The sequence below is a fragment of the Schistocerca americana genome, chromosome 1, assembly GCF_021461395.2.
Source record: "Schistocerca americana isolate TAMUIC-IGC-003095 chromosome 1, iqSchAmer2.1, whole genome shotgun sequence".
Classification (NCBI taxonomy): domain Eukaryota; kingdom Metazoa; phylum Arthropoda; class Insecta; order Orthoptera; family Acrididae; genus Schistocerca; species Schistocerca americana.
In genome coordinates, this window is record NC_060119.1 from 973113159 (window position 1) to 973128608 (window position 15450).

General features: G+C 43.6%; 1 protein-coding gene across 1 annotated transcript in view; it reads left to right on the top strand.

Annotated features, from left to right (window-relative positions):
- Positions 1-15450, top strand: part of LOC124595665 (discoidin domain-containing receptor tyrosine kinase B-like) — a 412183-nt gene that overhangs the window by 266775 nt on the left and 129958 nt on the right. Inside the window, exon 5 of the mRNA XM_047134513.1 lies at positions 10553-10726. Within this exon, the coding sequence (XP_046990469.1) occupies positions 10553-10726 (174 nt within the window). The remainder of the gene's footprint in view (positions 1-10552; positions 10727-15450) is intronic.

The following is a 15450-nucleotide window of genomic DNA, read 5'->3' on the forward strand; positions in this document are numbered from 1 at the left end:
GCACACATACGTACACACACGCTCACGGACACACAAGGCATCGACCGACAGCGGGCTGACCCATGGGACACCGCTAAATGGGTGCGGCGTGGACACGGCCCCCGTCCAGCGCCGCGCATTAATGTTACACCGCGAAAACAAAGCGGTTACTGGAGCGCGCCGATCGACCAGCGACATTACCCAGACCACCTAGTTTGGTATTCTGTACCAGCTTCTCGCGTCTGCGGTGCTCAAAATGCTCCACACTAGTGAACAGTCTCATTTTAGCTGAGAGTGCCTACCTTTGATTTCGAAAATAGGAGAGAGGTTTTATACCGTAAAGCGCAGGCACTAAAGATAAAAAATTTTCATCTCTAAGAGAAAATTCCAGAGGAAAACACGAAAGAGGACAAGTGGAACTATATTGAGCTTTTCAGAAGTGCAACATATACAATTATGAAAAGTGTTTGAAGTGGCTAAAGGTCCCGCATTATGTGTAAGGTTTAGAAAATAAGTCATTAACAAATATAAGTGATAACAAACATATACGAGAAGCCCATCGGGTTATCCAAGAGCAATCGATTGTGAAAACAAACAAAAAAAAAGATGTTAAATGGACTAAGTGTGATTCTTGTGTGTTTTGTATGCAAATGTATATATTCAGAGTATACAGAACAGTAAGTCATAAAAATTATGTTGTTATCATCAGTCCGAAGACTGATTTTATGCGGCTCTCCATGCTATTCTATCCTGTGCAAGCCTCTTCGTCTCCGAATAACTACTGTAGCCTTCATCCTTCTGAATCAACTTACTGTAGTCATCTCTTGGTCTCCCTCTATGACTTTTACTCCCACACATCCCTACAGTACTTAATTGGTGATCCCTTGATGTCTCAGTATGTGTCCTACCAACTGATCCCGTCTTATAGTCAGGTTGCGTCACAAATTTCTTTTCTCCCCAGTTCTGTTCAGTAGCTCGTCATTAGTAACATGTTGTAACCATTTAATGTTCAATGGACTTCCGTTTCACCATATTTCTGTAAGCTTCTATTCTCTTCTTGTCTACATTTTTATCGTCCATATTTTACTTTCATACATGGCTATACTCTACACAAATACTTTTAGAAAAGACATCCTAACAATTAAATCTCTGCCGGCCGGGGCCGAGCGGTTCAAGGCGCTTCAGTCTGGAACCGCGCGACTGCTACGGTCGCAGGTTCGAATCCTGCCTCGGGCATGGATATGTGTGATGTCCTTAGGTTAGTTAGGTTTAAGTAGTTCTAAGTTCTAGGGGACTCATGACCACAGATGTTAAGTCCCATAGTGCTCAGAGCCATTTTACCCCACGAAATGGTCTAAAGCCTCGCAGTGAAGGTCTTTGTCCCATTTGACAAAAAGATGGATAAAAATGGATGACTGCGTAATAGAATCACATGAAGTAACCTTTTGTAATGTTGTCGTTATGTAACCTAGTTACCCAGCACAGCACTAAACTGAAATTTCTCGTAAATTCGAACATAATGCTGAAAAATACTTGTGCAAAAGTAAAACTTTCTTCTCCACGAAAGGGCGATTAGTAGTGCAACCTGAAAGGGTTCAATAACTAAGGCTAAGCTGTCTCGTACCTAACAAATACTGTTGTTTGGCAGGTCCTCTGATTTTTCCTACTGGGTCTTGTTCTTCTTCGGATACTTCTTCGCCAGATAGTAAGTCCATATCTATGTCTGAGGTACTGCTATGATTTGAGAAGTCTGAATCTGACTGCAGAATAATGAACTGGTTGTTCAATCTGTTTTCTTGCTTTCCTTGTCACTGACATAATGAAATTAGCTTACATTGTTTGTTTCTACAGCACGCTTTTTATTTCTTTGGCTCGTCCTTCCTTCTGCTTAGGGAGCTTCTATTTTCGAATTCATTTGCTTTCCGTCTGTTCTTTACTGGGTGTCGAAGCTTGCAGCACAGATTTTGTCACAAAGCTTTCCCTAAATCTTTTGTTTAGACAGCAGACTTCTATATTCAGGCCCTTATCTCAAGCACTTTGTTTTTTATGTGGTCATTTGCGGGGCTATTATTGATAAATTGTAACATTGTAGGAGCTGTGGGAAATAACTCCAAAGCGCCTGGGAGGATTTGCCCTATTTCGCCAGCTTCTGACAAATGCGCCATTGTTGAGTTTTGGATCCAGCTGGAACAATAATTATTTCAATGCGAAAGTGGAGCTTAAATGCAGTAGTGCCAACAAGTTAATTATTGATTGTGCTTTTCAGACGATACATTACAAAGTGTTTGAGTGAAACATCTGAAACGTTACATTCAAACAGTAGAAAACAGACTTACTTTTTTTTTTCATCTCTGGAGCGACTTGCCGGGACGAACTTTCATGCAACAATAAGTTTCAATCAGACATACCTGTCACGTAATTGTCAAGTCCTGAATCGATGGCAGTAAATTCAGAATCTCTATGGGACGTTACCCCACCTACCCTATTGGTGAGCACTCTGCCTTCCTTAAATAAATATGGAATCAATCATGTTGGTACATACAGTAGCTCGCTAAAGTGTCTGTAACCTCCGGTATTGTTGCAAGAACGTAAGATGCAATGCAGCTCGAGACCTAATTCCACCTTCCAGTAATCCATTAGATACCTTACCTGTAAACTCCGCCAAGACTTCAGCTGTTCTCGTACGTCTTTCCGTCAGAGTCAGTCGATCAATTCTATCATCTTCTAGTGGTATAGTCCTTCAAGCATGACTCGGAATGTTGCCCTGAGTGAATCTCGTCACCACTAGTTTTCTGGACATAGCCCTTCTTCCACTTGCCTAAACGATCTGTCTTTATGATACTTCCACACACCCCATGCCAATGATGCGACCTTTCTCAAACCCCAAAAGACGGCTACTAGCTGTATATACATTGTGTCTGGGCAAGTTGTGTTGCGATCTCCACCTGAAAAGCAATTAACGGATTTTTGTTTTATTTGAATGAAACGTATGATTCAGAGAAAAAGAGAATTTGCCCATAACTGCCGCTTCTTGAGTACAGATCACAGGTTCTAGAAGTTAGCGGACTTTCGAGTTTATAGACGGTTTCACGATATAATTTTTGTTCACACTACATCGACGAAGATCGTAACATGCTTGTATCAGGATTCCAAAATAGTCTGACGTGGAGGTATCAAATAAGGCGTCTCACATCTGCTCACAGTTTATAATAAGGGAAATAGCGCTGATCGCTTACTACCAAAGGCAAATTTGAGTAACGCTTCTATGACTGACAGCTTCTGTCCGTCAATGTGCATCAGATGATATTAAACACGACTGAAGCGCATGCATTGACAGATGTTATTTATTTCAATTTTTGGTGACCACTTACGTGTCTTAGACACGAGTAGTAGTCATAGCCCCCAGTTTACTTTTCATGTAGTTTCCTAGATATCAACCAGTTTTCTGTTGCGTGGTGGAAATAGAGCTATAATAAACGTTTTGGCGGAATAGTGAGAGAGGTGGATCGCTCTTCCGTCCTGTAAGACTTCGCTTTTCCTTCATTCCCCTAAATTGCTTAAATCAAACGAAAATATGTTTTCTCTCATAAGTTCACGGAAAACTACAATTTCCATCCTTCTGTAACGGTATTCTGTCTCTAATGACCTCACTGTTGACGCGAGGTGAAACTCAAACCTTTCCCGTTTCTCAAAGAAGCAATACTACCTCTTTTGAGGGAGACTGGTTTCTATCTGTCGAAACCGAAGTAAAGATTTGAGTAAACCTCTGGCGTGCAACTGGTTTGTGAGATTTCTTCTGTATCCATGATTCTACAGTTGCTGATTGCTGCCATATTCAATATTTTAACAGTAATAGCGTGTAGATGTGGTTGTTCACGTTACCTATATGATCCATATGGGAAAATAGCCCATATAAACGATGTGTCTCACATAAGCGGGTATTTATAGCCCTTACTCTCATTCTGGTTGTAGCTACATCCGTATTTGCTGTACAGAACAATATCTCACAAAAGTTATAGAAAGTCATCAGTTTATCACGTCATCAGTGATCCGCATTCCTGAAAGTGAAAACTGAAGATTGGACATTAAACCCTAATATTCCATCCGTTCTTCGTACAACGATTCCGCTGAATTTTACAGCTCTTGGATTGATTAATGCTTGCGGATGTTGCTAGAATAACGGAACCTATTTTGAAGATGAGGACACTGAACAACAAAATACTCTGTCGCAGAAGAAATCACACAAATAACGTGTAAGACCGATTCTGTCGTTAATATTTGCCACGATTAGGTAAGGTTTCTCCTAATGTGCCATATACAGCTGAAAGTACTCGTTCATGGTTAGATCCTACAAGGGATTTTGGTTGCTTTGTTTTTTCCGGTGATGGAAATAGCAGTCCCAGACATTTAAGATGGAACGAAGCTTCGGTGATTTAGCGGCCCAGTCGAGGGGTTACAGCAGGCCCCAGCTTTCGACAAACCAGTGTCGTAGATGTGCAGCCCTGTGACCACACGCAACACAGAAGACGAGAGTTTTTACGTCATATTCGCCATGAAGCTGTAAAGACATGGCAGCACTTGTTCACGGGAAGTGTTTACTAAAACATCCTTCTTCGTAGTTACAGTATTCTGCATGAGTGGGCCCAATCTATGGCACGAAAAACTCTCCTACAAAAGCCCGGAACCATCTCCGGTCTGAACTAAACCGCACACTTCGCACTGAATACTTCATTAGGCAGCTGGTGCACTCAAGGCCTTACTTCAATGTGAACTCTATCCGCATGCCCTGACGGGCTCAACGATACCGACAAACCGCCGTGTCTTCCTCCGATAATGATGTCATTGTACGCGATATGGAGGAGCATGAGAGTTAGCGCCTCGTTCTATAGGCCGTTGTCAGTTTCGTTCCTCAGTTGGCGTCACGAGTCCAGGTCCATCTCAATGCAATCCGTTCACTTCGGTAAAATACCCGAGAGTACCAGGAATCGAACCTGATTCTTCCGAGTGACAGTCAGCCGCGTTGATCACTTACACTCAAGGCCTAGCATCCATTGTAAACATGCAAAATCGCGGCTTGGTATACCACAGTACACTTCTACAATCCACCTACTGCCTTCTTCCTGCGATGTTTGCTTCATGAAAGACTTTCAGCCTTATCTAATAGTGTGAGCAATGGTCTTTTGCAGGTACCCGACTCTTAATGTCCTTGCAAACAGTAACCTTCCGGTGAGCGCTTAATTACAAATTCCCTAGAGCAGCAGTTCTTGCCCTCTTATCTGACTTATCCACCTATTTATGGTAGAATATTTTACACATTACGAACTAAAAACACACGAGGCTTTGTAATATTCTACAGTATTTGTTATTTAACTAATAACCAGTAACTAGTTTTCGACTATTAGGCCCTAATCGAGCATGATTATGTCTAAGTAGAAATCCAGTTATTGGCTAGTTAAATAATATTGTATAAGAGGCACTCATATGAAAATGAGACAGATGACCATAACTGTCTGTCACTGTGGAATAATATAGTCAATGCCTTCGCGGAAAAATGTCTGCGGTTGCAACAGACATGCACCTCGTCGTCCGAAGCAAATCGAAGGCCGCGAATGTCTTCAAGGATCCGAAAATATGGAAATCCCAGGGGTAGAGATCGGTTCTGGGTGCAGGATATGTAAAGGCTTCGAAGCGAAAATCGTGCGGCGTACTCGAAACAACCTGACAACAAATTGCCCGTTCACATGTTGGGAATCGAGTGCATCGAAGGAGTTTCGCTGGGAAGCCCTTACTGATGAAAATCTTTAAAAATCCTGAATATAGCCCCGATAAATCCCTACGCGATTTCTTTATTTTTAGAGCCCTCAAGGAAGACGCTCATGGCCTTTGATTTTCTTCAGACGAAAAGGTGCAGACCTGGGTACAACCTTGGTTCCGTAGACAACCGCAAACATTTTTCCATGAAGGCATTCGCTCTTAGTGCGACAAATGTATTTCTAATTATGGAGATTACTTTTGAAATAATACAGGATGTTACAAAAAGGTACGGCCAAACTTTCAGGAAACATTCCTTACACACAAAGAAAGAAAATATGTTATGTAGACATGTGTCCGGAAACGCTTACTTTCCATGTTAGAGCTCATTTTATTACTTCTCTTCAAATAACATTAATCATGGAATGGAAACACACAGCAACAGAACTTACCAGCGTGACTTCAAACACTTTGTTACAGGAAATGTTCCAAATGTCCTCCGTTAGCGAGGATATATGCATCCACCCTCCGTCGCATGGAATCCCTGATGCGCTCATGCAGCCCTGGAGAATGGCGTATTCTGTCACAGCCGTCCACAATACGAGCACGAAGAGTCTCTGCATTTGGTACCGGGGTTGCGTAGATAAGAGCTTTCTAATGCCCCCATAAATGAAAGTCAAGAGGGTTGAGGTCAGGAGAGCGTGGAGGCCATGGAATTGGTCCGCCTCTACCAATCCATCGGTCACCGAATCTGTTGTTGAGAAGTGTACGAACACTTCGACTGAAATGTACAGGAGCTCCATCGTGCATGAACCACATGTTGTGTCGTACTTGTAAAGGCACATATTCTAGCAGCACAGGTAGAGTATCCCGTATGAAATCATGATAACGTGCTCCATTGAGCGTAGGTGGAAGAACATGGAGCCCAATCAAGACATCACCAACAATGCCTGCCCAAACGTTCACAGAAAATCTGTGTTGATGACGTGATTGCACAATTGCGTGCGGATTCTTGCGTGCGGATTCTCGGTCAGCCCACACATGTTGATTGTGAAAATTTACAATTTGATCAATTTGGAATGAAGCCTCATCCGTAAAGAGAACATTTGCACTAAAATAAGGATTGACACATTGTTGGAGAACCATTCGCAGAAGTGTACCCGTGGAGGCCAATCAGCTGCTGATAGTGCCTGCACACGCTGTACATGGTACGGAAACAACTGGTTCTCCCGCAGCACTCTCCATACAGTGACGTGGTCGACGTTACCTTGTACAGCAGTAACTTCTCTGGCGCTGACATTAGGGTTATCGTCAACTGCACGAAGAATTGCCTCGTCCATTGCAGGTGTCCTCGTCGTTCTATTTCTGCCCCAGTCGCGAGTCATAGGCTGGAATGTTCCGTGCTCCCTAAGACGCTAATCAATTGCTTCGAACGTCTTCCTGTCGGGACTCCTTAGTTCTGGAAATCTGTCTCAATACAAACTTACCGCGCCACGGCTATTGTCCCGTGCTAATCCATACATCAAATGGGCATCTACCAACTCCGCATTTATATACGTTGCACTGACTGCAAAACCACGTTCGTGACGAACACTAACCTCTTGTTGCTACGTACTGATATGCTTTATACTAGCACTGTAGAGCAAAGAGTCGCATGTCAACACAAGCACCGAAGTCAACATTACCGTCCTCCAATTGGGCCAACTGGCGGGGAATCGAGGAAGTACAATACATACTGAGCTCTAACATAGAAATTAAGCGTTTCCGGATACATGTCCATACAACATCTTTTCTTTATTTGTGTGTGAGGAATGTTTCCTGCAAGTTTGGCCGTACCTTTTTGTAACACCCTGTATAAATGAATACGTGGTTCGGACATGCCAGAAGAAACTTACACCACGCAGAATCCGCTGTTGTGACACATTCTACGTAAGCTGAAGGCGGAAGCGGAGGAAAGGAAAGGAAATGGAAGGAATTATTGATGTATCTGCGCCAGAACTTTGTACGAACCAGCACCGACGAGTGAAAATTGTGGCGGACCGATACTCAAACGAGGGATCGCCTGCTTACTAGGCAGTGCCGTTAGCCACTGCGCAATCTCGACACAATGATTATTATAGCGATTGCGCGCACTATCTCTGTGTGCCTCCCGACCGATACACATTCCCATCTAACGCAACCTATTCGCAGTCCCCGTCCATACTCCCTATGCTCACTGCTTTCAGATTCCCACAGCGGATCTGACGTAACTGCGCATCTACACTGAAGGCGGTGGACTCATTCTCCAGGCGAATCAGTTATACTGTATGAATGCAACTGACAACCATAGTTCCCTCCCTTTCGTTTACTTTCTACCCCCTCCATCTTCAACTAACATAGTACGTATGACACTGCGGGTTCCGTGTGGTGTCTGCTCTTTCGAGCATGTCCGAAATAACTGACACCACGCATTAGTGCAACTGATTCACCTGGATGAGAAATGAATTCACTGCCTGCTGCGTGGACTCACAATCACGTCCGGTTTCTTGCAGGAATCTCAAAGTAGCGAGCATGGAGGATATGGAAGGGAAATGCGGGTTGATGGCGCTAGGTAGAAATGTGAGTCGGCCTGGAGGAGCACCAAGATCGTCCGCGGAATTGCGATAAATACTGTGTCCTGATGGCGCAGGGGCTAATGCAAGAGCCTTGTAAACAGCGATAGGTGATGCGAGTATCGGTCCGGCACACATTTTCACTCAGCGCCGCTGACTCGGCATAAAGTCTTCATGCAGCTCTGTCCTTTCTCCCCCCCCCCCCCCCCCCCCGGTCCACCATCAATTAACATAATTTGAAATAATATCGGATTACTTACTTACTTTTTTTACTCACTCTTGTTTTCATTTGCCTGGCCCTGACAGAAGAGTACACAAGGTTCGAATGTTCCTGATTCATAGTTGTTATAGCGCACGAAACTGATTGTAATTTTCGAGGCATTATACTCGTGTATGTTCGCTGTCGGTTTGGATCTTCTTACGGTCAATGTTCCTACGCCATTCTTAGCATAATCTTGTTTCTTGTTACTACTACGTTGCATGTTTTTAAAGTATGTTCTCTCTTAGCTAGTACTATTCCAAGCATAAAGGAAAGATGTCTGTATGGTGTGAAAATTGGTAATTGACCCTAAATAATGAAAAGTGTGATATCATTCACAAGAGTCCCAGAAGGAATCCCTTAAACTTCGGTCAAATCTAAAGGCCATAAATTCTACTAAATACCTAGGAATTATAATTATGAACATCTCAAATTGGAAAGAACGGACAGAAAATGTTGTGAGGAAGGAAAGCTAAAGACTGCGTTTTATTGGCAGAACACTTAGAGTAAGTAACAGATCTGCTAAAAAGACTGCCTACACTACGTTTGTCCGTCCTCTTTTGGTGTACTGATGGGCGATCCGGGATCCTTAACAGATAGTATTAGCGGAGTACACCGAGAAATTTCAGAGAAGAGCAGCTCGTTTTGTATTGCCGCGAATAGGAGAGAGAGTGTCACTGACATGATACAGGATATGGGGTGGATATTATTACAAGAAAGGCGGTTTTCGTCACCGAGGAATCTTCTCACGAAATTTCAAAATTGGTTCAAAATGGTTCAAATGGCTCTCAGCACTATGGGACTTAACAGCTGTGGTCATCAGTCCCCTAGAACTTAGAGCTACTTCAACCTAACCAACCTAAGGACATCACACACATCCATGCCCTAGGCAGGATTCGAACCTGCGACCGTAGCAGTCGCGCGGTTCCGGACTGCGCGCCTAGAACCGCGAGACCGAAATTTCAATCATCAACTTTCTCGTCCGAATGTGAAAATATTTTGTTGACGCCGAACTACACAGGGAGAAACGATCATCATAATAAAAGAAGGGAAATCAGAGACCACACGGAGAGCGCGCTCTTCGAGATTGGAATAATGGAGAGTTACTGTGAAAGTCGTTCGATGAACCCTCTGCCAGGCAATTAAGCGTGACCTGTAGAGTATCCATGTAGACACAGATGTAGGTGGACATAAAACAAAGGCACAACACAACTTTATGTTCGCTGGTGTGCTAAAACAATTTTTCCACTAAAGAAAAATATCCCTGACAGAAAAGTATTTTTAAAATAGCTGTTAGTGTTATGAACAGGCGAAATTACTTTCGTCCAGCCACAGCTGTGGATTCGTTGATTGCTCTAGGAGCAGGTTCATGAAACTACAACACATGAAATATGAGTTTGTTTTATTACATAAGTAAGTAAAAGTTTTAGTTAACTTTGACAACCTTCATTGCCACAGAAATACCGGATGGTTTACAATTGTTAAAGATTGGCAAAGCATCACTTGATGCAGTACTTAACAAACTGTTCCACATTTAAATGAACGAGTCCAGTCCTTTGATGTTGACTCCCTCAGATGAGTTCACGAACTGCGCGCAGTCTTCCTACCTGGACACTATACTGTCAGCAGCTTGAGGGCTCTGCTTTGCTGTGAGGCGGAAGGGGGGGGGGGGGGGGGGGGCGCGTGGTCTTCACGATCGCCTCTCATATGTCGTCACGGATTGCAGCGAGCTGTCGCTAATATCTGTGGTTGCCAACTTTGACGTGTCAACGCGATCATTGTACGATACTACACACAGTGAAACAGTCTCAATGAAAAGTCCAAAATTACATGTCGAATTTCCTACATCTGCTTCCACAATTCTTAAATTATCTGTTTGCTATAGTAGTATTGATATTCCTGTTTGAAGTACGCCCGTTTCCTATCGACGTAACGGTGATGCGAGGCGTGTTCTCGGTGTGCGTGACTGCAGGAGGCGTCGTGTCCTACTCGATCCCGGAGGACACGGTGGCGGTGTCGCAGGAGCTGTCGGACGCCACGTACGACGGGGAGCACCGCGGCGGCATGCTGGTGGCCGGGCTCGGCCGCCTCGTGGACGGACAGCTGGGCGCCGACAACTTCCGCATCGACGTCGGATACGGCAGAGGTAAGCGGCGAAGCCACGCGAAATTAAAATCAGCTTTACAAATGCAACGGAAGTGAAGCTGCTCGGCCGCCACTATAGTGACGTCACTGAACTTACATATGGAAACACCCAGATTCCGGTGGCGCAAGTCGAGTGACGTCACTTTTACTAAAATTTGTGGTCACCTTAACTCTGTGACGCCACTTTTATTGCCCCACTACTGACTAGTCTCATTCGACTGACGCCTAGTGGCTGAGCTTCGAAACGTCAGCTCCTTATTCTGATTTTCGTGTTAGTAATTTCGCCGCGTCCTTGTATTGCAGTACCAGAAAATCTCTCAATAATCTTAATAAACAATTGTACATTTTCTTGAACTGTAAGGGCAGCATTAAAAACCTGTCCAGTGGATCTGAAAAGACAATAACAAGTTAGGTGGAGGGTATATAACATCAGCTAGACAGTAGCTTATAATAAAGGTACATGAACATTCAAACGTCAGGTACAATGACCTTCAGTGTACTACCATAGCGCAATCAAAACAATCGATATAAAATTAATTTAATATCTACTATATCTGCGATGTTTTATTTAATTAACTGATGAAGGTGTGGAATCAAGGTATTAGCTTTCAAGTGAGTGACGACATCGTAAAAGACATCGACCATTTAACACAAGAACGTTTAAATTGTAATTTTGAGGAGTTTGTAGCTGCAAGGTGTTTCTCAATCCATCTCATGTCTAGAAATGTACCTTCTGGATTTAAAATAAGTTCGATGATCATCATTTCAAATCTCGCGCTTCGCGTTATTCGCAGAGCACAGACAAAGATTTTCTGCTCTACTAGAGCCTATGGCATGGGCAGTGTTCCATCACTCTTCGTCAGGCTATCTTCTACATGACTTAGAACGTCCCCGTCAAGGTCGAGAGTGCGGCGCGTCTGTGGAGCACCGTAGTCATCCCTCACAGTCGCGAACGCACCAGTTTATCGTAGCCCTTGTAATTGGGCAAACATTGTGTGTGACGTCATAACTACAACAGGGTCTTCCGACGACGCCCTCATATCTGTTTGCGTGCGTTCTATGAGGCAGCAGACACGAAACTAATAAAATCTCAAAATTAATTCATTTTCTAACGGTACATTTTAGGACATTGCTTCCTTGTCAAAATTAAACCTAATAAGTCCTCTCTACAGCCCGTAGTAGCTTGTAATGGGAATTTTGAAACACCCTACACAGGCTGAGTCACTAACTATTGCCACCTAGAAAAACTCAGAAAATACGATAGTGGCTGCAAAGTCTGTGTGACAATTGTTGCATGGGAGAACGGCGGCCATGATATGACATTGGTTTTTTGTTGCTAGATGGGGCGCTTCAGAGATATGAAGGTCAACTTTGTTTTTTAAATGGGATGCTATAGTTTGGTACCTATTTTCTGATAGCAGCTATCGAGACCAATCCAATGATGTCTAACAGTAAGGTCTTTGAAGGTCAACGAAGGTCACAAAGGTGGCATGAACGTCCATTTACAGAAGGTGTTCGAAGTGATGACAACTGATATCAATGCAGTGCTGCAATCTTCTTATCATGGATTGAGTGTTATTCCTTAGCACCTCGGCACTTATCGAAGTACATGCTCTGACAATTCTCTCTCGTTTAACGTGCAAATAGTAAATATTCGCTGAATACGGCGTGTCCATCTAACGTGCCGTTGACATGTAAACACCGTTAGACGGTTTCGGAATACAACACATATAGGAACGGTAAGACTAGTATCGTCGAACCGGGCGAATGTGAATGATGTATTTCTTCGAAGAACAAGTCGATAAACTTCCTATCTACGTAGAATGCCAACGAAATTCACTTAGAGCTAGAGACTTACACGTTGAAAGATATCCTCAGCGTACCCACCATACACGTCGTACATTTACATATGTCTATGATAAACTGAGAACAACTGGATCTTTAAAGCATCGGAAACATATCCGGCAAAGGAAAGTTACTAACGAGGAAACGGAAATTAGTAGTCTTGCCACTGTGGTTCGAGATACTTGTGTTAGTTCGCGTCAAATCGCAAGGGAATCTGGCATTAGCCAGAGTAGTGTTGTTGTGTTCTGCATCGCCATAAATATCATCCTTACCATATCAGTCTCCACCAAATATTAACTGGTACGGATTGTACGCGTCGCATTGAATTCTGCCGATGGCCTCAACTTCAGAGTCAGAGGAATGACAAATTATTTACTGACGAGGCTACATTCACGAACCATGGAAACGTTAATTTGCATAACATGCATTATTGGGCAACTGAAAATCCATATGGGCTGCGGCAAGTTGCGCACCAAAAATCGTGGTCGGTGAATGTATGGTGTGGGATTCTGGAGGACAGAATTATAGGCCCCTATTTCATGGAAGGAAATCTTAATGGTAGGAAGTACACCACATTCCTGCAAGAAACATTAGGTCGTTATTGGAAGAAATACCTTTAGGAAGACGGAACAGAATGTGGTATCAGCACGATGGGTATCAGGCACATTTTACGCTGACGGCTAGAAATGAGTTGCAGAGACCATTCCCAAATCGTTGAATTCGACGCGGACGAGAGGTGTCGTGGCCGCCTCGTTCGCAGACTTGACGCTTCTGAATTTTTTCTTGTGGGGATTCGTAAAAGACAGTGTTTATAAAGACATCCCAGCTAAGCCTGAAGATTTGCGAGAGAGAATGGTCAGAGCATGTGCTTCGATAAGTGCTGATGGGCTAAGGAATACCACTCAATCCATGATATTGCAGCACTGCATTGATACAAATGGTCACCACGTCGAACACTTCCTGCAAATGGACGTTCATGCCACCTCTGTGACCTTCAAATAAAATACTGTTACACATTACTGGATTAGTGTCTATAGCCGCTATCAGATAATTGATACTAAACCATAGCATCCCATTTAAAAAACAAAGTTGACCTTCATATCTCTGAAGCGACTTCACCTAGCAACAAAAAACCAACGTCATATTATGGACCCCATTGTCCCATGCAACTGTTGTCAAACAAACTTTTCAGCTCCTATCATACTATCGGAGTTATTCGAGGTGGCAATAGTCAGTGACTCACGCTGTATGATGGAGTGGTGACAGGTAATCTCCAGATGTCAAATATCGAAGTGACACTAGACTTTTACTCATGCCGGTACTGTACCTCTAATATTAGCATCAGGCTTTTTAAAAGAACCCGATACCAAGTTTAACAAGTACTCAAAATCAGGGTTAGTATAAAGCTCATCAAGTACTCAAAATCAGGGTTAGTATAAGTATATGGTTCGCAAATGGATCTTTATCTTCGAGAGTTACTTTGCCTAAGTGTGTGTGTGACATCCTAGTGTTATTTCTGCGCAAAATTCACTTCCAAATCCTACATGCTTTCTCAGTTTCATGTTGGGTTCAAATGGCTCTGAGCACTATAGGACTTAACATCTGAGGTCATCAGTCCCCTAGAACTTAGAACTACGTAAACCTAACTAACCTAAGGACACCAAACACATCCATGACCGAGGCAGGATTCGAACCTGCGACCATAGCAGCAGCGTGATTCCGGACTGAAGCGCCTAGAACCGCTCCGCCACCGCAGCCGGCTTCATGTTGGGTTCTTGTTTTATTTATAAAACATTAGAGAAAAATTAAACCTCGCACCACAAAACAATGTAGGTCCGTTTAAAAGAACAAATTGAGCAGTTTTACCTACTCCCCGTACTTCGTTCTTTTTTCCCTTCGAGGAAGATGCGGAAGCACCAAGAGTACCGTCCACATTTACAAGTGTCTTGTAGACAAGCATCTTCCTCGAAGGGAAAAAAGAACGAAGTACGGGGAGTAGGTAAAACTGCTCAATTTGTTCTTTTAAACGGACCTACATTGTTTTGTGGTGCGAGGTTTAATTTTTCTCTAATGAAAACTTCATCTTCTTCGAGTTTGGGTAATGGATGGATAACTGTTGCTTTCGTTGCCTGTAACAGTGCAGGGAGGGCTGGTTTGGAATCCTTTGAAACCCGTGAAATTTTGGCCTACCGTACTATACCTATATCAGAGATTATTATCTCTGGTGAGGGTTCCTACATTATGCCACATGGGAGTTTGTCTTTGACTTGTCGTAGACGTCTTAAGATAAACTCTGATTCTAATCTTCATTTATGGGTTAAGGCCAGTGGGTCACCTTCTTTGGAAGATTGTCGCATTGTGGGCGACTGTACAGTGTATAACCATTGAAGCAGTTCTCAACAAAAGGCCCTTTTAAGGGCCATAATACTACACATTGATCTTGCCAAAAGCCGAGAAGCGATTCTTCTTGGTGTTGTAGCTCTCTGGGGCACCCTGGGATGCTCTCTGGGTAACTCTCTGTGTGCTCAATAGATGGCTCCACAGTAGAGCGCGTGACCTTGAGCCTCGTCTGGTGTGAGACGTTGCCCGGGGAGGGGTCCACTGGGGGCCGAACCGCACAATAACCTAGAATTCGGTGTGGGGCGCCGGTGGGGTGAGTGGACTGCTGTAGCCTGTTGTGCAGTTGTGAACCACTACGGGCTACGGCGGGGACGAAGCCTCTCCGTCGTTTCTAGGTCCCCAGCTCCATACAATACAATACATGCAGTTACCATTGTTAGCAAAGTGGTTATCGCCAAGCGTTATCGTGCGTCTTTTTCCATTCGATTCTTGCTGTGTGGGGCATAAGCAGGCTGCTAGCTTCTTGGTGTACAGAACGTC